The 26,484-nt window shown below is 37.3% G+C and overlaps 1 protein-coding gene and 1 pseudogene across 2 annotated transcripts in view; one reads left to right on the plus strand and one right to left on the minus strand.

Annotated features, from left to right (window-relative positions):
* The window catches only part of STK38L (serine/threonine kinase 38 like), an 85,707-nt gene extending 59,435 nt beyond the window's left edge, over nucleotides 1-26,272 (plus strand). For both annotated transcript variants that reach the window (XM_078449989.2, XM_078449988.2), the window contains 11 exons: nucleotides 3,849-3,971; nucleotides 4,418-4,501; nucleotides 11,787-11,910; nucleotides 13,723-13,877; nucleotides 14,242-14,344; nucleotides 14,523-14,584; nucleotides 16,910-17,027; nucleotides 17,453-17,576; nucleotides 19,006-19,101; nucleotides 22,356-22,447; nucleotides 22,552-26,272. In XM_078449989.2, coding sequence (XP_078306115.1) covers nucleotides 3,849-3,971; nucleotides 4,418-4,501; nucleotides 11,787-11,910; nucleotides 13,723-13,877; nucleotides 14,242-14,344; nucleotides 14,523-14,584; nucleotides 16,910-17,027; nucleotides 17,453-17,576; nucleotides 19,006-19,101; nucleotides 22,356-22,447; nucleotides 22,552-22,679 — 1,209 coding nt within the window. In that variant the 3' untranslated portion in view covers nucleotides 22,680-26,272. The remainder of the gene's footprint in view (nucleotides 1-3,848; nucleotides 3,972-4,417; nucleotides 4,502-11,786; nucleotides 11,911-13,722; nucleotides 13,878-14,241; nucleotides 14,345-14,522; nucleotides 14,585-16,909; nucleotides 17,028-17,452; nucleotides 17,577-19,005; nucleotides 19,102-22,355; nucleotides 22,448-22,551) is intronic.
* LOC132694581 (large ribosomal subunit protein P1 pseudogene) lies at nucleotides 5,732-6,070 on the minus strand (annotated as a pseudogene).
* Nucleotides 26,273-26,484: the final 212 nt, after the last annotated feature.

Here is a 26,484-nt window from a genome sequence, read left to right on the forward strand (position 1 = left end):
GTTCCTGTTTTTCAGGAGAAACTGGAAATCTGGACTTTTATGTGAAATCACCTGCTTTTTAAAATATCGGCAAATAATTCAAGTGTCCTAAAAACAACTTGCAGGCCAAATCAAATATTTTTGAGGTTGAATACAGTTTGTAACTCTCAGTTTGCAACTGCTGGTCTGCACCAGGAAGTGCTGAATACGTTTAGAAATATTTTTGGGGCGCCTGGGTGGCTCAGTTAGTTAAGTGTCTAAGTGTCTGACTTCAGCTCAGGTCATGATCTCACGGTTTGTGGGTTCAAGCCTCATGTTGGGCTCTGTGCTGACAGCTCAGAACCTGGAGCCTGTTTGGATTCTGTGTCTCCTCCTCTTTCTCTATCCCTCCCCCACTCCCACTCTGTCTCTCTCTGTCTCTCTCAAAAATAAATAAACATTAAAAAAAATAAAAACTATTTTCCTAAATTCTTCTGAAGAACTTGTAGAAAGTGTGATATGATTTATACCTACAAATAGTGCCCTTTAATAACTATAAAATTTCTAACATTTTTCTGTGAAGATATTTTAATTCCACAAATGCTTATTATTAGGCCCATGCTAGGTCCTAGATTATGTCAAAGTCTATAAAATAGACATCCTCTCTTATCCTTAATATAAAATATGTTGGAGCTATCATTATGTGGGGTGGATTTTTTAAAAATAAAATTGTTTTCTAAAAATCTAGTTTTAGGGGCACCTGGGTGGCTCAATCGGTTGAGTGTCTGACTTCAGCTCAGGTCGTGATCTCGCAGTTTGTGGGTTTAAGACCAACATCGGGCTCTGTGCTGACAGCTTAGAGCCTAGAGCCTGCTTCAAGTTCTGTGTCTCCCTCTCTCGCTGCCCCTCCCCTGCTCAGTCTCTGTCTCTCTCTTTCTCAAAAATAAAATAAAACATTAAAAAAACCTAGTTTTAAAATGAAAAGTAATATTTATCCCTAATTCATTTGTAATAGAAAATCTTGGTGAAGTAATTTGTGAAAGTTATTTGTAAAAAATAAACCATATAATGTGATCATGTAGAATGTCTCTGCAGAATTGAAGTTGCCAACTGAACTCTCCCATCTCAGAACTTCTGTGTACACTGTCTTATATAAAAACTGAACATCCCACAGATCAAGAGTTTGAGGAATTGAGGAACACCCCCCCCTTTTTTTAAAGTTTATTTATTTATTTTGAGAAAAAGTGTGCAAGCTTGGGGAGGGGCAGAAAGAAAGGGAGAGAGAACCCCAAGCAGGCTCTGTGTTAGCACAGAGCCGGATGTGGGGCTTGATTTCAGGAACCTGAGATCATGACATGAGCCAAGATAAAGGGTCAGATGCTTAACCAGCTAAGCTACCCAGGCACCCCAGGGAACACTCATTTAAAAAGGAATGGAGAAAGGAGGAAAACGATATATGTCTAATTTCATCTTACTTAAGAATTACCATCAGACATGCAATATTATTCACTCTCATGGAAAACCAAAACAGACAAATTTAAGCTGCTTTTAAAGGGAGCCATGAAATGTTAAATGTGTTTCCAGATTTTGTTGTCCTGTTTGGTGAGAAAAGATATGATTACCACAAAAATGTTACTTGTTTTTCAAGGCTGTTTAATCTACACAAGTCATGAACAGGTATATCAACGTGCTTTTTCATCAATATATATATTTTTAGCTTAAGTTTTTTATTTTAATTCCCAGTGTAGTTAGCATACAGTGTTGTATTAGTTTCAGGTGTACAATATAGCGATTGAACGATTCTATACATTACTCTGCTCATCATATCACCAATATATTTTTTTAACACTAGCTTGCTTCAGCTCCCTCCAGACTGCAACACTGATTTTAAGACTAATAGATCATGAAATAGGTTTTTCATTTTTCTTTTTTTAAAAGTAACCTCACAATGTTATAGTCATGTCCCATTTTTGTAAAATTATATGCTCTATATACTTGTAATTTTCCCTTTTTTGCCATTAAACAGCTGTACCCCAAACTATATAAACATTGTTTGCTTGCTGCATTACACGACCTATCAAATATTAGTGAAAATTATTTTCTTTAGTGGCCTCTCTTCTGTTGATTTTGAGCACAGTTTATTAAAGTATGTAACGAGGTCATCTTTTTCATTTAGATTAGACAAGTTTCTGAAACTACACCCAACTCTACTACATTTTATAGTCCATAAAGTCAACAGTCCAGAACGTCTTCTGAAATTCTTACATTTATTCATTTATATACTTAAAACAACCCCCCCAACCCTCCTTGCTGCTTTGAAAGACATGATACTATAGTGCCACCATGTGGCCTTTTTAAATTATAGTCTTTTTTTTTTTTTTTTTTTTCTTTTTCTGGAAGGACACAGGAGGCGGGGGCAGGGGGTGGGTAAATTATAGTCTTAAAACAAGCTACATTTGGGGGTTCCTAGGTGGTTCAGTTGGTTAAGCATCTGACTCCAGCTCAGGTCATGATCTCACAGTTCGTGAGTTCAAGCCCCGTGTCGGGCTCTGTGCTGACAGCTCAGAGCCTGGAGCCTGCTTCAGATTCTGTGTCTCCCTCTCTCTTTGCCCCTCCCCATTCACACTCTGTGTCTCTCTGAAAAACAAACATTAAAAAAAAAAAAAAAGCTACATTTTTTTTGGGTTTTTTTGTCTTATTAGTATTTCAGTTATTTTTTAAAAATCACTGAAGGAGCATTTTTGAACAAAAAGTAATCTTCACTGTTTCCTCCTTTGATATGAAGACATCATTTCTGGATTTCATCTTCTTAGATTAACTTTGTTCAAAGTATCAGAATTCCATTGCACTGGGGATACACATTTACAGATTCCCAGTTAATTGATAGCTTGCCATACCTTTTTGAAAGCAGATATACACAGGAGTAGTAAGAGACTACTCAGTGGTTATACCTTGTACTGTGTTTAAAAGCAGTGTTTCTGAGCTGTTATGGTCATTTGACTTGCCTTTTCTTCAGAATGGAATTCCTGAAAGCCTGGTAGAGTTCATTTGAAGATGAACAGGTGCTTAATTTTTTTGGTTTTGCTTATTCCCACTGTATGTTGCCTCAACTAGGAACTAACAGAATGTCAACAGAGTTTTGTTTGGTACGGGGAAAAAATGAGGTTTAGAACAATGAGACAAATGCCTGTTCCAAATGTAACCTTCAGGTATTTCATAATGTTTCTTATTAATGGCAGTTATTTTTTGGTGAGTTTTAGAGACTGAATTATGAAATTACTGACTTGAATATTTTAACAAATTCTTCATGTAATCATTATGTTTTTTGGCAGTTTCATATTTTTAGGAAGTTGTGTGCCAAATCTCAAGGAGTTTATTAAAATTTATCTAAGAAAAAATTCTGTCAAAAGCAAATCTCTATGGAAACATGCTGTTTGTTATTTTGGTGTCCTAAGTCTCAGTAGTTGTCACAGAACAGCCTTGGAAATTAGGGAAGTGAAGCAAAGTAGATTGCCTGACTGTAAAATTCATTATCAGAATACTATTAGCATTTCCTAAAGTTTAATTTTTATTTATAAATTAAGTTAGCATGTAGATGAAATATGTGATGAGCTCATTAAGGTGAAATAGTTAATGGAATCCACCTGAAGAATAAGATTTATCAATTGTTAAGAATGAAAAAGTTTCTTAAGATTGCTTTATTCTTTCCAGGCTTAACAGATACTCGACTTTGGTAAATTTAAGATAATATTTAAGATACTTTACTCCCATTTTTATATATCTCATCTTTTAATAATATTTAAGATACTTCCATTTTGATGTATCTCGTTTTTTAACACTATAGCCTTCACTGAAAACAAAATCATCTTTTTAAATTCTTTTTTTAATAGAAAAAGTTACGCCGATCACAGCATGCCCGAAAGGAAACAGAGTTCTTACGTCTCAAGAGGACCAGACTTGGCTTGGATGACTTTGAGTCTCTGAAAGTTATAGGAAGAGGAGCATTTGGAGAGGTTACTTCTTTTTTTTTTTTTTTTTTTTTTTTTTAATGTTTGTTTATTTTTGAGAGAGAGACAGAGTGCAAGCAGGGGAGGGGCAGAGAGAAAGGGAGACACAGAATCCAAAGCAGGCTCCAGGCTCTGAGCTGTCAGCACAGAGCCCAACACAAGATCATGACCTGAGCTGAAGTCGGATACTTAACTGACTAAGCCACCGAGGTGCCCCGAGATTACTTCTTTTCTAAAGGCACTGCTATTGAAAGTATCTATCTTCATTCAGATAGTTTAAAATATATATTAAAATAGTTTAATATAGCAAAATAGTTTAATTTTAATGAAATTCCTAAAATATAAGCAGTGGCAAATTGCCACTGATCTCTTTAAAGAAACTTACCTTTTGCTCCTAAATCAATAGTAATGACCGTTTAACATTGATAGTATGATCAATTTTTACATTCTAGGTGCGGCTGGTTCAGAAGAAAGATACAGGCCATATCTATGCAATGAAGATATTGAGAAAAGCTGATATGCTTGAAAAAGAGCAGGTATGAGTTCTTTAACACATGTAACCAAAGGAGCACCACTGACTAGGTGTTAGAGTAAATGTAAATATTGGAATTTATAAAAAGGAATCTACATGTCTTACTATATATAGTCCTATTAATTTTTTTGATAGCTTGTTTCATTGTTTCTCAATTCTCAAGAAAGTTAAAATTTCTTCCAAATTATAATCTGAAAACGTCTTAGGGGCGCCTGGGTAGCTCAGTCGGTTGAGCATCCGACTTCGGCTCAGGTCATGATCTCACGGTTCGTGAGTTTGAGCCCTGCATCGGGCTTTGTGCTGACCGCTCGGAGCCCGGAGCCTGCTTCAGATTCTGTGTCCCCCTCTCTCTCCGCCCCACCCCTGCTTGTGCTCTGTCTGTGTCTTTCAAAAATGAATAAACATAAAAAAAATTTTTTTTTAAATGCCTTAGTCTGTTTAGGCTGCCATAAGTGCCTAAAGTGCCACAGACTGGGTGGCTTAAACAACAGAAATTTATTTTATCACAGTTCTGGAGGCCGAAAGTCCAAGATCAATGTCATGGCAGGGTTTGCTTTCTGGTGAGGCGCACTTACTGGCTTGCAGATAGCTTCCCACTAAGTGCCCTTGGTGTGTGCACAGAGAGAAAACGTGAGCTCTCTGGGGTCTTTTCGTATAAGGACACTATCCCCCTCTCCCTCCATAACCTCACTTAACCTTAATTACTTCCTTAGAGGCCCCATCTCCAAATTCAGTCACCCTGGGGGTTAGGGCCTCACCATAGGAATTTGGGGGGTTTGGGAGGGACACAAACAGTCAGTCCATAACAAGATACCTTCTTTTCTGACTTCAGTGAAAATAAACGACAGTTCTCAGCTTCCTTTATCCGTGTCACATTAGAAGCAAGACCGGTCTCCTGAGAGTTTGCTGATTTTACATATTTCCAAAATCTGTAACCCCTCTAATTTCATACTCCTGGACTCTCCATGTTTCCTGTGACTTTAACGCGGTTTAAGGGTTGGTCATAAATCTGAAAACATCAATAATATTACTTTATGTACTCACCTCTGTCTAGTCTGGGTGGACACTCTGTAGAGCCCTAAATTGATTCTATATACTAGGGAAGGACTCAACAATGGAGATATAGAGGGAAGATAACACCTCTCTCTACTTAATTCTTTACTTCAGCCTTTTAGTGTCTGCCTAAAGCTTACTTACCAGTTCAGCTTCTTATTGAACAGGTTGAGGAAGAGGTTTAGTCAAAAAGACCAAAGTACATGTCATCATAGACTCTTTTGATTCTTCTTTGTTTGCTTCCACTTTCTTCTCAGCCAGGCAGCCATGGTGGAGGGAGCAGGACCTCCCAGTGGTGTACCACCGGCTGCTGGGGCGGGCCCACCAGCTCCTACCTTGCAGATGAGGCTCCTGATGTTGATGTTGGCCAGAGCCTTTGCCGACAAACCTGGCCAGAAAGGTTCAACATCTATACCTGCTGCTTTAATGAGGGCATTGATCCTATCCTCCGTGACTGTCACTCATGGTCCTGCAGGATGAGGGCTGAGTAGGAGCAGGGCAGCCCCGAGACGGAGGCCATGGTGCAGATGAGTGCTATGTCTGGCCCGGTGCTAGTTTCTGGATAAACTGAGGGCCTCACCCCAATGTGGCCTTAGCTTCCTCTGAAGGACCGAGCACCTTAGTGGCAGCTGAGGAAAGCCCCACCCGAAGCTTACTTGGCTATTACAGCAGTATACTATTGATTTTCATTTAAACATGGCCCTCTTGAATTTTCACTGCGTTCTTTCACTATTTCTAGTCCATGCACTCAACAAGTATTTATTGGGTGCCTGTGATGTGCCAGATGTGCCCATAATGTGCTCTAGGATCTGGGAATACTGTGGTTAACAGGACAAACCTGATCCTTGGTTTTTCTTTTCTTTTTTGATCCTTGTTTTTTTCTAGTAGTGGGGAGATAGGCAGACAGCTATTTCAATTCAAATAGGATTGAGAAAGACTATGACAAAAGTTTTAACAAAAGGGTAAATCAATGCAGATGACCTGGGTTTAGGAGGATGAATTAGATCGGGGTTGTTTCTCTAAAGAGGGAATATTTGATGAAAGACTGAGTAATGAGAAAGAAGGACAGATAAAGATCTGGTAGAGCAAATATCTGCAAATGCAGAGGCCCTGAAGCAAGAATAGTCTTGTCCTGCTCAAAGAAGAGAAAGAAGCCACTGTGGCTACAATTCAGTGCGGGGAGAGTGGTGGGAGAGGTAGGCAGGGACAAGATTACGCAGGGATTTGAAGGCCAAGGCAGAGCGTTTGGGTTTTATTCTAAATGCGAGGGGAGGACACTTTTGTTTGAGCAGAGGAGTGGCATTGATGTTTTACAAAGATGAATCAATCCCTTTGCTTGCTGACAGAAGAAACAAGAGTTGAAGCGGAGAAACCAGTAAGAGACTGTGTGGCACCTCCAGCCAGAATGTGATTGTGGCTTATCCTGGGGCTGCAGCAGTGAAGCTGAAGAAAAGTCTGACAGATTAAGTGTATGTTTTAGTGGAAGAGTCCGCAGGATTTTCTGTGATGTCCTCTATATTAGGGGATGAGAGGAGGGGTAAGGGTAGTGAGGAAAAAATAGAAGAAGCAGGATCATACCTAGAGTTTCACTTAGAAACGGGGTACATGATGGTGTCATTTCTGATTTAGAAAAGAATGAAAAAAGAACAGGTTTGGAGATCAGGGGAATGAAGAGTTCTCTTTTGTGACATATTAAGTTTGAGCTGCCTGTTAGATCTCCAAGAAGAGGTATTGAGTTGACAGTTGGCTAGAATACAGAGAGAAGTTTGACTAGAAATATCCTTTGGAAGCCATCAATATATTGATCATATTTAAAGTAATTGGACAAGATGAAATTTCCTAGAAAAAAAATCTGGATAGAGAAAGAAAGGGGGACTGGATCCAAGCCCTAGAGAACAATAGGCAGAAGAGAGACCAGCAAAGGGGACCAACAGGGAACATCTTATCAGGCAGGGGAGACTGTGAGAACATGGTGTCATGGAAGCCAAGAGAAGAAAGTGTTTAAAGGAGGGAGGTGAGTGGTCAACTATGTTGAATGCTGCAGAGAGAGTACAAGGAGGAAGACAAGCCAGTGGATGTCCCAATATGGAGATTAATAGCTCAGCAAAGACATTCCCAGTGGATTGGGGGGCAGAAGCCTGACTGAAATAGTGTAACAGAAAGCAAAAAGGGAGCAAGACATGGAGAATGTGAGCACAGATCAATCTTTCATGTGAAGCAGAACAAAGAACAGATTTGTAAAGTGGGATTTAGGGTAAAGAGGATTTTTTTTTTTTTTTCTTTTTAAGACAGAAGTGTTTGATGCTGATTGGAAGAATCCATTAGAAAGAAAATTGAAGATGCAGGAGAGAGCAGATAATTATAGGAATGCACTGGCAGACAGAAGAGTTGATCTTTGGTAGGAGTAGACATGTACCTATCCACTAAAACAGGAAGGAGAGGCAGAGAAAGTGGGAACGAATGCAGGTGGTTGATTTAGTAGTGCCAAGTGCCAAGTTCCTGCCTGAGTGTAAATAAGTGAGGCCATCATGTCTTAGTAGATAGCCAGCTGGAGGTGTAAGGAGAGAGAATTTGTGAAATAGTCACAACTATTGATTTGAATGGTGTGAAAGCTAGGGAAATACAGTTGAATACCCATTGAGATCGGGAGTCAGGAATGTAAAGTGAAACCAGTTAGCATAGTTGGGTAACTTTTCTGTAGTAATACTTAGTTGCTCTGGGGTAGGTACAGAATAGACAGAAATTTGAGTTTAATCAGGGTTGATGTTTTCCCAGGCAAATACAGTGGAGGAAGAGGACGAGGGAGTTTAAAGCATTTGTAAGAGTGATCCTAATGATGGAATCTAGGCTGGATAGAAAAAGAAATGAGATTGTGAGGAGACTAATAGAGAAAAAGTGGTAGAGTCCATGGAAGGGAGATCGAAGTACAAGAATAAGAGATCTGGAAGGATAAAAGGTGGAGATCAGAAAGAGAGTTCCTTGGGGCACTGGGTGGCTCAGCTGGTTAAGTGTCCAACTCTTGACTTCGGCTCAGGTGATGATCTCACAGTTCCTGGAATTGAGCCCCATGTTGGGCTCTGCACTGACAGTGCAGAGCCTGCTTGGGATTCTCTCTCTCCCTCTCTCTCTGCCTCCCCCTCACTTTCACATGCACTCTCTTGCTCTCGCTGTCTCTCACACTCTCTCAAAATAAATAAATAAGGATCGAAAAAAGGGAGGGGGCTCCTGGGTGGCTCATTTGGTTAAGCCTCCAACTCCGGCTCAGGTCATGATCTCATGGTTTGGTTCCTGAGGTCAAGCTCCACATCGGGCTCTTTGCTGCCAGCACAGAGTCTTCTTCAGATCCTCTGTCCCTCTCCTCTCCTTGCCCCTCCCCACTGCGCCCTCTCTCTCTCTCAAAAAGAAATAGAAAATAAACATTAAAAAAAAGGTCCTCGAAATTGAGATTTTAGAGGGGATACAGTTATTGTAATGAGAAGGTTACCATGGGTGGCTGACCAACATGCAGTGGTGGAAGAGATCAGTGAGGATGAGGAAGAAGTCAATAGATAGGGTAGCTGATGGTTCATCCTTATGGATGTTGAAATCTATCCATGAGTGGAAAAGATGGAAAGGAAGTTGGTGAGCCATGAGCTGAAGTCATGAATGAGAGGGATTGACTGGGAGTTCTATAAATGATAGCTGTGAGGATAGATGATGGCTGATGGAGTTTCACAACATGCACTTCAAAAGAGTTGCAGAGAAGGAAAGTGTCACAGTGGTTCAGATGCAGCATGAAAATGAGCAGGAAACCTACTGCCTCACCAAGTAAGATGTGAAAGAAAAGCAGGCCATTCCTGAGAACTCCTTGTGCAGGAAGACAGAACTCTCAGCAGACAGCCTAGTTTCAGTCAGGATAACAAGGTGATAGGAACCATCCAGAGGTGAGATGATAGGGGACTTTTTTGAAGACAGACTGATTCTAGAGGGAAGAGGTATGGAACTCAAGGAAGGTTGAAATACTGAATTGTATTAGAGAATTACAGATAATGATAAGAATAAAGGTCTGGGTCAAGATGTAGAGCCTCAGAGACAAAGAGATTAACAGGATCTAACTAAGCCATATGGGATTAGTCCTGGGTAAGGTTTTGGAGGAAGGACAAAAGGAGCAGTTCAGTCTTTAGGTACTAACCACATGTGGCTACCAAGCACTTAAGTATAGCTAGTCTGAATTGAGATGTGCTGTAAATGGAAAATACATACCAAAACTTGAAGATTCTGCACAAAAAAACTCAATAATTTTTTATATTGATTATGTACTGAAATGATAACATTTTGGATACATGGAGTTACATAAACTATATTATTAAAACTAATTTCCCCTGGGGTGCTTGGGTGGCTCAGTCAGTTAAGATTCCGACTTCAGCTCAGGTCATGATCTCACTGTCTGTGAGTTCAAGCCCCATGTCAGGCTCTGTGCTGACAGCTCAGAGCCTGGAGCCTGCTTCGGATTCTGTGTCTCCCTCTCTCTTCCCCTTCCCCACTTGTGCTCTGTTTCTCTCCCTTTCTTAAAAAAGTAAAGACATTTAAAAAAATTTTTTTTAACTAAAGAAAAAAAATTTCCCATTTCTTTTTTACTTTTTATGTGGCCACTAGAAATCTTTAAATTATATATGTGGCTTGCAGTGTATTTCTATTGGATAGCACCAATCTTGAATATTTTGCCAGAGATTTAAGAGCTTCTGACCATTTTTCATTCCTATGCAGGGAAAATCCCACCGGAGCCCAAACATCCAGTCTGTTTTGCATTGTGTTATTGTTTTCCCCCCCTGTAAATTAATCTGCCTTTGCCACCACTGAATTTCATTTTAGAAAACCTTTTCCCACTCAATTCTAAAAGGTCATTACTTTAAGTTTTTATTACATTTACTTTAATACTAACCAGTCCACAAAATTTAGTAGCACATTATCTCCCTGATATTGTGGTACCAGATTACTGTGTGTGATAACTTCCTATTATTTGAAAACAGGACCATTGTGAAAACATCCTGTAATCTGACTTTAAAGCATTTAAAAATAATCAAGCCAAGTTTATGATGTAGTTTTTCCTGACAGCACCATAGATGCAGCATCAAAGGTTTGAGGTTTTTCCTTTACTAACCTAGAAATGCTTTGTAAAAGGCAATGGCTAAGAATTTTGATACCATTTTTCACTTTATGAAACATAATCCATAGAGGTTGTAAGGGTTTTTGATGCCAGAAAACAGGTTCTTAGTTTTCAACTGTTGTTCCTATGCTTTGCCCTCAGAGCATTTATTGCACCAGGTAATAAATACAGTAATCCCAAATATGACATTTTAAGCAGATCATATTTCATTATCATGAAAAGATTTATGAAATCTGGGGTCTCATGTGCTTTGGGCCAGAATTCATAATAATGCACAATGGGAATAGTAAAAGGATAAAATCAAATATTATTGTTGATCTTTGAAAAGAATGTATAAATATATTAATGCAAAAGCATCTAAAAATTGATTATACCAACCCAACAAATTACCGTTTATAAAATTTTTCAGACTTAAAATGTTCACATAGAAGTGTCCCTAGTAATTGTGTGTCTGACAAGTCAGTAGCAAAACCCCCAAAGGTTACACTAATTTGCTGTATATCATGTTTATAGATATTCTAGAGGTTTTCTAATTAACAAAATAACATAAAGTTATTATAGTTAGCAAAATCATACAAAATTATTATAAATGTGTCTACTTGTTACAAAAAAAATGACCAAATGTTTAACCACCACAAAAGGCCCTTTCTTTGACCAATAACAGTTAAAACTAATTTGCTGAGGACCATGACTTTGTCTTACCAATCTGTAAAGCATTGCTTACTACTTTTAACTTGTAAAAGTCAGGCCAGGGCCTGAAATGTGTATGACAAAGCCAAGATCCTTGGCAAATGGGGATTCTGGTTGGAAAGTTTTTGGACTAATCATTTTTCTACCTCAGAGGCCTCAGCTTCCTATAATGAACTTGTGGATTCCACTTTTCCAGGCCTAAAGATAAAAGCTAAAATAAACGGTTTCTGGAGGTTCTCCATATGTAATGAGATTATGAACATGCGTATGTATTTCAAATCTTTTCTACAACTCCCGCTTCCCTTCACAACCATTAAGGAACTGGATGGATAATTGTAAGAGGTGAACTGGAAAAATGTATGATGTGTTGCAATTATTTTTTCAAAATACATTCATCTAGGTGGCCCATATCCGAGCAGAGAGAGATATTTTGGTAGAAGCAGATGGTGCCTGGGTGGTGAAGATGTTTTACAGTTTTCAAGATAAGAGGAACCTTTATCTGATCATGGAATTTCTCCCCGGAGGTAAAAGCAAACATGATACCAATGACAGACTGACGCAAGCACATCTTTATATGTAATTATTATCCTGTCGATTAGGTTCGCTGTTACATTCCTAGCTGTGAGGTTTTACAAAGGCAGTCATGGTTTTCCTCTAGTTCCTCCCATAATCTAATTTTTACCACAAATCAGATTATTTTGAAAGAATGATAAATCCTTTTTAAATTTTAAATACTACCATTTTATATACTACCATTCTGGGTTTACAGTATATAATTAGTTAGATTGTTACAAGTCTAGAGTTAAGAACAATAAAGTCACTAAGGAAAAAGACCAGGGCGCCTGGGTGGCTGAGTCGGTTGGGCATCTGACTCTTGATTTCCGCTCAGGTCGTGATCTCATGGTTTGAAGCTTGAGCCCACTGTCAGCCTGCTTGGGATTCTCTCTCTCCTCTCTCTGCCCCTCCTTTGCTCGTGCTCTCTCTCTTAAAATAAAGAAAATAAACTAAAACAAAAACAAAAAAAAAAAAAAAAAGAAAGAAAAAGACAACCCAAAACCCAATGGGCAAATGATAGACAATATACAGAAGGGAAACTCAGGCTAGTCTATAAATATATAGGAAAGTATTCAACTCTGCTTATATTAGGGAAATGCAAATTAAAACAAGAATGAGATACCATTTCACACTCATCTGGATAGTAAAAACATTAAAAGTCTGATGAGGCTGTGGGAGAAACTGGCCTCTCTTCCACGTAAATTAATCTCTAACTCTTCTGGAGAGCAGTTTGTAGATACCAGTGAAGTGAAAAGTGCATGTGTCCTACAATCCGGCAATTCTACAACCAGTGTATTCCCTGGAGATTCTCCCTGACATGTGCACAACAGATTTGTGAAAGATGTTCGTTGCAGCATTGTTGTGGACAGCGAAAAGCTGCACACAAAATAAATGACCATTAGTAGACTGAATAAATATGGCATGATTAGGTGATGAATTATTTTACAGTTGTTAAAAGTCAGGAGCTCTATTCGTTTCAATAAGAAAATGTCGGAAACAGTGGAGTAATAAAGCCAGCTGTGGAATTACATGTACCATTTATGTAATTAAAAAAATATGTAAAAGGCTGTAAATTCATACATCAATATATATATTTCATATATATATTTCATATATATATATACACTTCATATATATATGAAAACATGTTTTAAAAATAAGCTAGAACGTTACCCACCAAACCAAATCCATGATCATGGTTACTCAACAAAAAGGGAAAGGGGAATAAAATGGGATATGGAGGATGAAGAACACTTCCACATGTTTGTTGTTTTTTAAAAGACTTGAACTATCATGAAAAATATTAACAGTTGTCATTTCTGAATTGTAAATTCACTATTGTTTGTTCTTTGTCCCCTTTTAAAGAAAAAATTCCTGGAAAATAAAAGAGTGTCTTTTAGTGGGATGATGTTCTATTTTTGCTGGACTGAAGAGCGCTGAATATTTTTGGAACTTCAATTTGAAAGAATACATCCCATTTCTGGCGTGCTTACTCTGATTCATTTTCATAGTTCAGCATATTATCCTATTCTGGATGTTGAGTGGAGGATATCACTTCATGATCATCTCTGCTCTGATTTGACTTCACATACTTTCTACCTTAAAATCATTAGATGTCGTGAAACTTTTGCTAATGCAATGTAACTTTTTTTACTTGGCCCTAGAAACGGTTGGAGATATACTGGGTGGGTCATAAAATGTGAAAATCAGGCATAGGTTGTAGAGATGCGGAGAAAGCTTGAGGTGTTTCTAATACATGATACTTATTTTTCTTTATTTAGGTGACATGATGACATTGCTAATGAAAAAAGATACCTTGACAGAAGAGGAAACACAGTTCTACATTTCAGAGACTGTTCTGGCAATAGATGCAATCCACCAGTTGGGTTTCATCCATCGGGATATTAAACCAGACAACCTTTTATTGGATGCCAAGGCATGTGAATAAACTGGTGAAATATTGGGTTGCTGATTATTTTGTGGAGTAATAGAGCTGATTTTGTGATTGGAAATGGGCAACTACAATTTATGTCATCACTCAACTGTGTGATGTCATAGAATGATGTAATAGGACAGGACTCCGGAGTGAAATGACATCAAGGGAGTATGGCTATCTTTATCTTCTAACATTTTCTACTTTTAAAAATCATCATCATCAAATATTTTTAATTTTACATATCACCTATATGAATTTTAAGCTAAGAATGTTTATAATGATTGCATTTAAAAGAAAAATTTATAATAAGGCTTTCTTTCAAAGTTAATATAATCTTGATTTTACTAGTTATTTTTTTTTTTAGGGTCATGTAAAATTATCTGATTTTGGTTTATGCACGGGATTAAAGAAAGCTCATAGGACTGAATTCTACAGAAACCTTACACACAACCCGCCAAGTGACTTCTGTAAGTTTGATTTTTTTTTTTTTTTTCAGGTTAACATAGTGTAGCTGGTTGTTAAGAACTAAAACTTCTCTCTCTCCCCTCACTCCTTAAACCAATGTATTTTACTTGTATATGTTTGAATTTGTTTTTTTGGTAGAGTTTTTCCCTCATGATTACAATTCTCTCTTGTTGACATTAGCATTTCAGAACATGAACTCCAAGAGGAAAGCAGAAACATGGAAGAAGAACAGGAGACAACTGGTAAGTCAGACATGTCTTTAAGAAAGGTTGCCCTAGTCCTCAAATTTCACTGGGGTTTCACTGGATCATTTTATATCTTCACAATGATTAGCACTTACTTTGTAGCAATGCTAGAGCTTCTTCTGGAATCACGTAGTTCTCTTAGTTTCTCTGTAGCATTGCCTTGCCCTTAAAGTGACTGCTAATTTTAACTCTGTGATTTAACTTTATTTTATGGCTCATATCTCTTGTTAAGTCATCTGTTTACTAGTAATTAGCACTTTATATAAAACTCACTGACATGAGTGTGATTGTAGTGAATGCCTTGTGTTTTCCATTTTTCATACTTGTTCTGAAATAACATATCAATTAGCATAAGTAAGGTGATTGTGTGTCTCTAAGAACTTCTTTATAGATAAAGTAAATAGGAAGTTTGGCATGTTAACAGTATTGCAATAAAGCAGATAAAATAAAATTAGAGAGCAGACTTTACTACAGATAAACTCCAATACTTTTTTTAATGGAAGTTGGATAAAACTGTGTTTACCCAAACTATTTCTCCTTTATTACTTAGCAAATATAAGAATTGTTTGTGCCCTTTCCTCTTTCCCTTTATGCTATTAACTAGGTCCATAAACATTCTCAGGGTTAGGAATGTGCCTTTTGACTTTGTTTTCCTGATTTCTTATACAATGCCTGCCCATATAGACACTCTGTAAATATTTGTTAAATTCAACCCAATGATGACAAGGAAACTAATTCAGTATTTTCTCTGAGTATTGGGTAAGGCAAATAGACTGAAAGGTCTGATACCCTCTCAAACCAATAAAATGACCTGTGTATGATTGAGCTCATTCTATCATTGGCCCACGTAGTTAATTGCAAGTTTTCTGTGTTTGTAAAAGCATTTCAGTGTTTTTAAAAGCTTTAAAAAAAATTTTTTTTTTAATATTTGGAGCTGTGAATTAATCACAAAAACTTCCTTCTACTTTTAAATGTGCCGCTTTCAGATCAGATTTTACAACTGAGAGAAGAATTGCAGTATTTCCTACTTTTAAGGGGAAAAATGAATAGTGCTTAAAAATATGGTGGGAATTCTACTTACAGAGCGTTCACAGGTGATTACTGCTGTACATGTTTTATAATTCTCATGGCCATCATCATGACTTCTATCAATGTTTATTTACCAAGGGAGAAGTAGAGGGGACTCAGTATTTGGGGCAGGAAATTCTTTAAATCCTGTATCCTACCCTCCCATCCCCTCCCCAACCCCTCTCTGCTGCCCCCTTCCAACTAAATGCCAGTCAGCACCCCCATCAGGTCATTGGAATGATGAAATCTGCTGTCACACGTTTTCAAATAGTCCCTAGCATTCTGCCCTTAGTTGAGAACTACTGCCTTAAAGAAATTGTCTTTGTAACATTTTATATGAATTAAGAATGAAATGCCCTGGAATTAGGTTTATAATGAAAAGACTGGATGTTTTATATATGTAGCTGGTTGCACTTTACAAAGCACACTCCTTTTCTTGTTTCGTCCTCCTATCAATGGAGTTAGGACAGGTATTATTACTCCCATTTTCTGTAAGCAGAAGCTGAGGCTCAGACAGGTTGAATAACTTGCTTGAGAACACATCAGCGGTGAGTGGGGAACCCAGGCCCACTGGGCTCAACCTCCTTATTCTTTTTGAAATGGATTTTAACCTTAAAAATAAAACAATTACTTTACCAGCAAAAATGGATTATTTGAGGATAACAGAGAATTGCAATTTGAGACATACAAGCTATGGCGAAACCATTGGCCAGTCCAGCAAAGAAAAGGAATGGTATTTTAAGAGAAGGACGAGGATTTGGAAGGGGTTGTTTTGAGCAAAAGTCCATTGGAAAAGAGCAAGAGTTCAAGGTGGTGAAGGTTTCTCCTTGGCGGAGTTGCAGGGCAAGTTTTCTCATAGGAGATGTAGTATCCTCTCTTCACTGTTAGGGCTGTGATTGAGGATTCTTCTGATGGGATCTGTAATTGACAGCGGGTAGTATAGCTCCCCCTTCTAGTATCCCAAGTCTGCTTTAGTGAGCTCTCCCTTTCTCTCCCTTTACTAATTTCCACAGGATTTATGGCTAAATATATAAATAACTTCATTGAGCTTCTTGGGAGGGCAGAAGTCATATCTTAAATAACATATTATCTGGCTTGGTTCCTATCACTAAGCTTTCTACATGATAAACATGCAAAACAAGTATTAAATGAAAAATTAACTTCTGTATATATTGCTTTTTCCAGTAGTGAGCCATTCTCAGATCTTTCAAAAAATATTTAAGTGTGCTGGTTTGATAAGCTCTTCCTTTGCAGGCATATTCCACAGTTGGGACACCAGATTACATTGCTCCAGAAGTATTTATGCAGACTGGTTACAACAAATTGTGTGACTGGTGGTCTTTGGGAGTGATTATGTATGAAATGCTAATAGGTATGTTTTACTATCTGCTTATGTACATACTGTATAAGTTTCTGTGAGTGCCCCTGATTAAACATACTGCTGATATCATGGGCTAAAATATCTGAACTCTTTGAAACCAATTTTTTACATCCCCCAATGTTAAATACACGATAAATACCAGTGAGCTCTGTAGGGATTCAGGAAGAGGGTATGTAACCAGAATTCCCCTGTATCAAAATTATATCTGCATGGCCTTTCAGGTAAAGGGGGCAGTGCTTTAAATCCTTTATTTTATTGCCTTTATTAGCAATTTGATTACAAATTGATGAATGGGGACATTTTTTACTATTGAATAGAGCACTTAGGACTGTTGTGTTTCTTGTGGCACATATGTAGTAGGTATAGAATATTTGATAATAAAAGCTGATAAAACTTTTGTTTTCTCTGATATGTAGGATATCCACCTTTTTGCTCTGAAACTCCTCAAGAAACATATAGAAAAGTGATGAACTGGAAAGAAACTTTGGTATTTCCTCCAGAGGTTCCTATATCTGAGAAAGCCAAGGACTTAATTCTTAGGTTAGTGGTTAATTCCTTAGAGGAGTTTGTCATATTTTAAATCATCACAGGTACCTAAAAGATTAAATCTCATTTTACTTTTGTGGGAAGAAAAGGATCACCGTTGATCTATACAGTCAAAGAGATCAATAAAGAAACGGTGTTTTTTTTTTAAACTGCAAACAATTGGGGCGCCTGGGTGGCTCAGTCGGTTGAGCGTCCGACTTCAGCTCAGGTCATGATCTCGCGGTCCACGAGTTTGAGCCCCGCGTCAGGCTCTGGGCTGATGGCTCAGAGCCTGGAGCCTGCTTCCGATTCTGTGTCTCCCTCTCTCTCTGCCCCTCCCCCGTTCATGCTGTGTCTCTCTGTCTCAAAAATAAATAAACGTTAAAAAAAAAAAATTAAAAAAAAAAAAACTGCAAACAATTAAAAGGAAGCATGCAGCAAAAACAGTAAGAGTTAAGAAGATGGAAGGGGGTGGGGGGCCTGGGTGGCTCAGTAGGTTAACTTGGTTTTGGCTCAGGTCATGGTTGAGCCCTGAGTTGAGCTCTACGCTGAGAGCACGGATCCTGCTGGGGATTCTCTCTCCCTCTCTCTCTCTCTGCCCCTCCCAGTACATGCTCATTCCCTCTCTCAAAATAAATAAATAAACTTAAAAAAAAAAAAAAAAAAAAAAAGGAGGGAAGAAGACTTGTATTGTTTCAAAGGTCACTCCTGTTGGAATGCAGTGACGCTATCTCATTAAAGAGAAAAGGGGAAGAAAATTGCTACTTTATATCATGAGTCTATGTAGGAAATTGTTTCTAAGCAAAGGATTTCATTCTGTTTCTCAACTAAGATGAAGTATTTGGTACTGTTGTGAATGGCTCCAAGGAATATAAATTGGGACAACCTATGACAACAGCTAATTGACAGCATATTATAAAAAAAAATCTTTAAACTGTACATGAGCTTTGACCCAGTAATTCTAAGAATTTTGCTTGTGCAGATGATGTGTGTAAAGATTTAGGTAGAATATGTTTATCATGATAGGTTTTTAGTAATGAAAACTTGAAAACCACCGAAGTATTCAATAATAGTGGACTGGCTACATAGAGTGTAATATTTCTATATGCAAATTTTAGAAAATGAAGTCAAGAAAGAATATTTAATAGTTTTGGGAAGTTTTCTCAGTATATTAAGTGAAAATATATAGCCCTAAAACAGTGACTACTATACTAACATATTTTAAAAATTGTAATAAAAGACTAAAAGGAAATGGTTTCACACTGTTTACAGTAAGTTATCTCTGTACGGTGCAATTACAGAGGATTTCTATTTTCTCCCACATTTCCCACAATAAACAGCTAACTTCAGTAAACTGAGAAGAAAAATAAGTGTTTGAAAAAATGCAAATAGAGTACTTTAGATGTAATTTGCATACCATCATTTCTCTGTTTCCATTTTCTAGATTTTGTATTGATTCTGAAAACAGAATTGGAAATAGTGGAGTTGAAGAAATAAAAGGTCATCCTTTTTTTGAAGGTGTAGACTGGGGGCACATCAGGTATGTTCATAGGCTGTGAGTGGGAGAGGTCTTAGTAAAAATGGGTTTTGGTTTTTTTTTTTACTGGATTTACCAATCTGTCTTTGGTTCTACTAGATTAAATACAAGAGGTAACACGGTTATAATGTTGTTAAATCAGTGTTTTCTGGGTTATATGGGGTGAGACTTTCCTGATGATAGCTAAATGACTCATTTTAGCTAATGTCCACTTTAAGGGGAAAACCACATATTGTGCATCTGTTTCAACTTTTGTATTCAGAGTTACGTGATACAGGCTGATGTTAGCACAACAGAGACGTATTTATATTTCACACTACAACCCCTCATTTTTGTCCTATTACATCACACTGTATACTGTACCTCTCTCTAATATACCATTTTCTTTATGAAGTTATAAGAAGATACAGTGCCTTTTTTAAACATTGTGGGCAAAAGTGAAATGAAACAAGTAACTTGTAAGAATTTGCTTGTAGTAGGGGTATCTGGGTGGCTCAGTCGGTTAAGCGTCTGACTTCGGCTCAGGTCACGATCTCACCATTGGTGGGTTCGAGACCCGTGTCGGGCTCTGTGCTGACAGCTCAGAGCCTGGAGCCTGCTTCGGATTCTGTGTCTCCCTCTCTTTGCCCCTCCCCAACTTGTGCTCTCTCTCTCTCTCTCTCTCTCAAAAATAAACAAACGTTAAAAAAAAAAAAAAAAAGAATTTGCTTGAAGTTGTTCATTGTGAGCATTGGTCTTTATTCAATTAATGGCCAAACCACCTTCAGTAGTTCTGGACTGTTCTCCACACAGTGACAATTTAAGAACATAAATCTGATCGTGCTGTTCTCTTCCTTCCCTTTGCACTTAGAATAAAATTCAGGATCCTTAACTGCTTTCAGGACTGTGGGGTGTGGCTCTTTCCTCATCTGTAGCAGTGGCATCTAGTGTGCTGTTTCCCACTCCTCCCACCTCAGGGCTTTGTCAGTTGCACTTCATTCTACTGAAATGCTCTTCTCTCTTCCCTGTTCCTGTCCCTACTCCTGCCCTGCCTGGCCAGCTCCTTTTCATCTCTTAAGACAGCTTCCGTGTCACTTCAGGCAGATCTTCGCTGGAACTCCTACAATGTGCTAGGCATAATAACTGTAATAATAACTAGTGGTTTTTGATCACTTATTGTATGTCCAGCACTATTCTAAGTACTTTTGTGCTTTTTTAATCTTTTTTTTTTTTAATATAATTTATTGTCAAGTTGGATAACATACAGTGTGTAAAGTGTGTTCTTGGTTTTGGGGTAGATTCCCATGATTCATCACTTACAGACAACACCCAGTGCTCATCCCAACAAGTGCCCTCCTCAGTGCCCATCACCATTTTCCCCGCCTCCCCCACCCCCCATAACCCTCGGTTTGTTCTCTGTATTTAAGAGTCTCTTATGGTTTGCCTCCCTCCCTCTCTGTTTGTAACTATTTTGTCTCCCTTCCCTTCCCCCATGGTCTTCTGTTAAGTTTCTTAAGTTCCACATATGAGTGAAAACATATGATATCTGTCTTTCTCTAACTGACTTATTTTACTTAGCATAATACCCTCTGGTTCCATCCACATTGCTACAAATGGCAGGATTTCATTCTTTCTCATTGGCAAGTAGTATTCCATTGTATATATAAACCACATCTTCTTTATTCATTCATCAGTTGATGGACATTTAGGTTCTTTCCATACTTTGGCTATTGTTGAAAGTGCTGCTATAAACATTGGGGTACAAGTGCCCCTATGCATCAGCACTCCTGTATCCCTTGGGTAAATTCCTAGTAGTGCTGTTGCTTGGTCGTAGGGTAGTTCTATTTTTAATTTTTTGAGGAACCTCCACTCTGTTTTCCGGAGCAGCTGCACCAGTTTGCATTCCCACCAACGGTGCAGGAGGGTTCCTGTTTCTCCACATCCTCACCAGCATCTGTTGTTTTCTGAGTTGTTAATTTTTGTGCACTTTTAATCTTATCCTCATAGTAAATCTTATAAAATAGGTACTATTATTATCATGTCTATTTTACAACTGAGGAAACTAAGGCATGGAGAGGTAATTTGCCTTCGGTGCCACAGGTAATAAATAATCTAGCAAGAATTTCCTAACCAGAGTTGGACCAAGGTAGTTTGATTTAGGGTTCCTGGTTCTTCTTCTTCACTGCTGTGCCGCATTATTCTGTGCCTACCTCATCTCACTGAACAGAAGTAGGATTCCCCCCTTTTTACAGTTGGAAGGACACTTAGAGACCACTAGTCCAATCTCTTACCTTGACAGTAAGGAAATAGTTGTAGAGCAGGGACTTGTCTGTCTAAGGTCACGCAGCTAGTTAATGACAAGAGATTAGGACACCAAAGTCTATGGTTCTTTTCACTAAACTAATATAAATTTATTAATTTACCACATTAACTATGAATAACTTAGAATGATTCTGGGAAAAATATATTTTTACATAACAGGCTTTGTTAACTTAGCACCTAATACATCGAGTCAAGTGTTTGTTGAAAAAAATAGAAATGGATATTTCCAATAGAAATGGATAGCTTCATTTAGCTATTTCTGTACTTAAACATTTTTATCATGATAAGGCATTTTCATGACTAATTTTTTTTAACCTGATGTCCTTGATTCCCTTAAAATTTATATGGTTTTGGATTTAGATTTCATCACACATGTCTAGTCCTTTGACCTTATGAGCCTCTTAATTTCCCAAAAGTGCTTTTTTTCCCCCCAAATATCTTTTTTTAAAAATAATCTTTACACCCAGTGTGGGGTTCGAACTCATGACCCCAAGATCAAGAGTCACATGCTCCACTGACTGAGCCAGCCAGGTGCCCCCCTCTACACATGACTTTTAATGTATGGATCCTCTACTAGAAGAATCCTGTTTCTGAATTACTTAGATAGAATCCAGTACCCACAATGTCCAGCATACTTTATACAATTATAAAATCATTTGGACAAAATCTCTTCTGTTCTAACTTTCCCTTTCTTTACCTCTTATTTTTCTACCTAAATAAAAAAACAGCATGAGAAAGTCTGGATACAAAGAAATGAAACTCCAAGTAAATGGTAATGTTTTAATAAAATACCATACTCAACTATGAAATCCACTTAACAGTGTTCAAGGCCACGATAAATTTCCTTGGCTCTTCTGATAGCTACAGAATAGCATGCAGAATTTGCAAGTAGAGTTATTTTTTGGAAAATCAAGAGTTCAGGAAAATTTACCATGCTACTTGATACTTTTTTATAGGGAAAGGCCAGCAGCAATCCCTATAGAAATCAAAAGCATTGATGATACTTCAAATTTTGATGACTTTCCTGAATCTGATATTTTACAACCAGGTAAGATACTGTAACACAACTAACACTGATAACAGTTGATGAAGATGCTGCCATTTTCACTAATGAAATTCCTTTGCTCTTGGTTAATTTTCCTATCTTTCTAGTGCCAAACACCACAGAACCGGACTACAAATCCAAAGACTGGGTTTTTCTCAATTATACCTATAAAAGGTTTGAAGGGTTGACTCAGCGTGGCTCTATCCCCACCTACATGAAAGCGGGGAAATTATGAACGCAGATCACATTCGCCCACAACCAAGAGAACTCAGGTAGCTGCATCACCAGGCTTGCTTGGCGTAGATAACAAGACACTGAAATACTCCCGGACAGTGGTGCTTCTGAGCACAAGAGGAAATTCTACAGGATTAGGATTTCTGAGACTACTACAGGAATTGGTTGGCAGTGCCAGCTGGCTTTTTTTTTTTTTTAATATTTTATTATTTTTGTTAACTTTATTATATGAAGGTACTGGAATAAAAGAAACGTACATCCCTCTGTAACTGCACTGCCTACATGCGTATTAAGGTCCATTCTGCCTGTGTGTGCTGTGGCTTTTGTACTGTAACACCTCTTACCGATTCAGGAGAAACATATCATTCAAAGCAGCGTAGGCTAACCTGTAGGTAGCACCGCAGTATCGCTGTTCTACTGCAAATCTTATGGGTCTAGATAATCACAAAAAAAAGCCATCTTCCATAGTTGGTGTTCAAATACTTGCCCTATTGGTTTGGACATATGTAGAATGAATATATCTGAAGACAATTTCTGTAATGGTCTTAAGAAATTTTAGAAAGGAAATACACTGGTTCTTTAAAAAATAGACTTTATCATCATGTTATTTCACAAACTCCACAGTTGGGAGTGACAGGTTTATAAGAAGGAGGAAGTTTAACACCTTCACTCAAGCACTCCACTAATATATTTACTTTGCATTCAGAAATACTGATGACCTTTATATACGTAGTCTGTATATTCATAGGGAGATGTACTGTATTATATGAAATGTAAAGTTGCTTTTCTTGTGACAAAAGGACTTCTTTTTTAACAAGAGGACATGGCATTATTTTGATTTGATTATGGTGAGTTGAATTTAAGAAACGACCATGAAGGCTGCTTGTAGAACTGGTGTATTTTTATTAAACTATTTTTTTAAATGTCAATCTTCTGATCATGTAAATGGACTTACGAAGAACAAAGACCTGTTTACTTTGGTTTTCTAGAAAGTTGTTACATATCATGGCCGGTTAACTTTTATTTCTTTTGGTGAAAAATTTTTCCTTTGATAGTACTTGTATTATTGTGCCATTATTTTCTTACACTCCAAATGTACCAAAGATCCTGAACAGAGTGGGTGTTCACCACCGAGTAGATTTTCCTTTCCTATGGGAATGCCATATTCGGACACGACAGATCTTTGATAGAGGTCAAGCTTATTCAAGGGCAATATTGTTCATGTTCAGCTACATCACTGTGGTTAACGTAAGTGAAATTAAGGAAGTAAACACAGGTGGGGCAGAGGGCGGGTTGTGAGGAGAGGATGGGGGGGTGCCTTCAGCATCAAATTCTTGAGCTATTTCCCTAAGAATGAAATAATCTTTTCTAGCTCAACGCTTTAATTCTAAAATGACTCTCTGAGGTTCTGGTTTCAAAAGTACTAGTTGAGGAGCAACATTTTATCAAAGAATGGCCTAACATTTGTCTTAACTGTTAATTGATAAGTTTTTTTTTTTAAAGATATAGCAATTACAACCATTACAAATTATCTGTGATCAAAATCTAAAATGATGACTTATTTGTAGGTGTGTTCTTCTTGATGGGGAAGCACTGTATAGCATCATTACGTACATCTACAGAAGCTTTTATAAACGTTGCTGCGAGGTAGCTCCACAGTGTTTCAGCAGGGCCATCCTGGGGTTTGGGTTTTGTTTTTTTTTCCTCCACCTAGTCTCTCTCTTTCCTTCTTCCTTCCTTCCTTCCTTCCTTCCTTCCTTCCTTCCTTCCTTCCTACCTTCCTAGTATTTGTTTGGTACTTACTATGTGTTCATCTAATAGTTCATCTCCATTTTTCTTGTTTGGATCATGTGGCTGAGTAGGAGAGAACTATTACAATTCTGGGGTTATCTCAATTTGACCAACTCTGGTCAAATTATATTATAACCACATCTGATTTTTAAAACTCTGTAACTTCTCACTTTTATAAGATTTTCTCACCCCACCTCATCCCCCCTCCCCCCCCCCCTTTTTTTTTACAGACTGTTTTGCTAGTGTGATAGTGAATGAGTAAGATAGGAGGAAATTACATCACTCTCTAGTTGTAATATAGTAATTATTTCAGTATAGAAAAGTGTCATTAATTCAAGTTGACAGAGAGAGAGAGCTGAAGTTTACTATTTAATCGAGTAAGAGTAGAGCATTTTGGTTTCTATCTCCCTCATTTTTCTTAGCAGTAAGAACTTGGAAATAGTTATGGTTTCTTGGCAGTGGAAGGGCAGTTCTGGAAAGTTTGCTTTGTTTAGAGTCTCATTATTCCCTGGAGTTGACAGAGTGATTCACAATCTTTGGGGTTTCCTCCTTGTCAAAAGCATTTCTTAAGTGCCTATCTAAAAGCAATTAAAGACTGTGTCTGCCCTTTGGAAGCTAAGAATTTGATTCATGATGCAAATTAGCTAGATAATTTGCAAAGTACCCCTCAGATTGAAGTTTCTCTATTATACACTTAACCATATTTCAGGTGAACCATTTAATTTAAATGACAAACCCAATCTAATCAACTGGGCATAATGACATTTTCTTTAAATTAGACTCTATTTTGAATTAAAGAGTTTTATTATAAACTGTGTGTTTTTGGTTTTTCTAAGTATATAGAAAGCTTGTATAATTCAGATTTATTGATTTCCTGATTTAATGTAGACTTTGACTTTTTTATTAAAAAAAACCTTTGTATTAAAGCAAGTTATGTTATTTTTCTTTTATGCTTTTCTTATGAACATAGCTTTAAAGTCTTTAAATTCATTGGAGCATAGTGCTATCTGAAAACAAGGAATTTCTTATCAATCAACCTTTTCTGAATGGAATGTATAGCCGATTTAATAAGCTATTAGTTGAATGGAAAATAACATGTGGAATACTCAAAACTTTTTTGGTTGCTAAGGCTTAAGATAGGGTATCATTTATTTCCATAATAGAATACTCTTTCTGTTTTTAAAACATCTATATATCTTCGTGTAAATCTGTGAATTTAAATTAAGTTCATTTATTTTTGGTGTTTTATTGTAGACAACCATGAAACGATCAAGCAGTATCTACCGGTTAGAAGAACTGGTGATTTTTCTTTGGATGATCTATAAATTAATGAATTGAGATTTGAATCAGCAGAGAGACCCCCTAGCATCTAAACACATTCTCTCTGAGTTGTTAAGGTCCAGAACATTCAGAACAACTGTTTTTCTATAACCATGACTATTTCCTCTTGTCTTTATTTCACATTTATTTTCTCTTTAGAAGTGCACTTATTTCTGAAAAGTTTTAATGAAACAAACACTTAGAACAAACGTAAATACAAAACACTTGGGACTACTAGATATATTTTAGATTTGTATGAAAAAAATGTGAGGGCATATTGCTACTTTAAGAAGAAATTGAAGTAATAAAAATAGATCTTAGTTATTTTTTAAAAGCAATATAAATTATTCAGCATTTGTCTTGAAAAATAATCATTGGGCTCTCAAGTTCTGTGTTTAGATACTGAGTTTCACAAAAATGTTTTGGTGGCATCAGGCCTTTTTCATTGAAGGTAAGAAAAGAATAAAAACTATGTTTATAATATTTCTATTGATGAGGTGTTTTGGTTTTATTTTCAAGTTTTGAGACAGGTGTTATTCAAAATTCAAGAAACTATTTTGTAAATATGTGTAACTTTTCCACTTAAATATCACATCGAGAACAAAATGAATATTTGAAGTTTCAACTGCGTTATGCTTGAACAATCAAAGTAGTTGTACAGGTTTGTATACAACTACCCCACCTAGCCAAAATTA

Source organism: Panthera onca, chromosome B4 (assembly GCF_046562875.1).
Source record: "Panthera onca isolate mPanOnc1 chromosome B4, mPanOnc1 haplotype 2, whole genome shotgun sequence".
Classification (NCBI taxonomy): Eukaryota; Metazoa; Chordata; class Mammalia; order Carnivora; family Felidae; genus Panthera; species Panthera onca.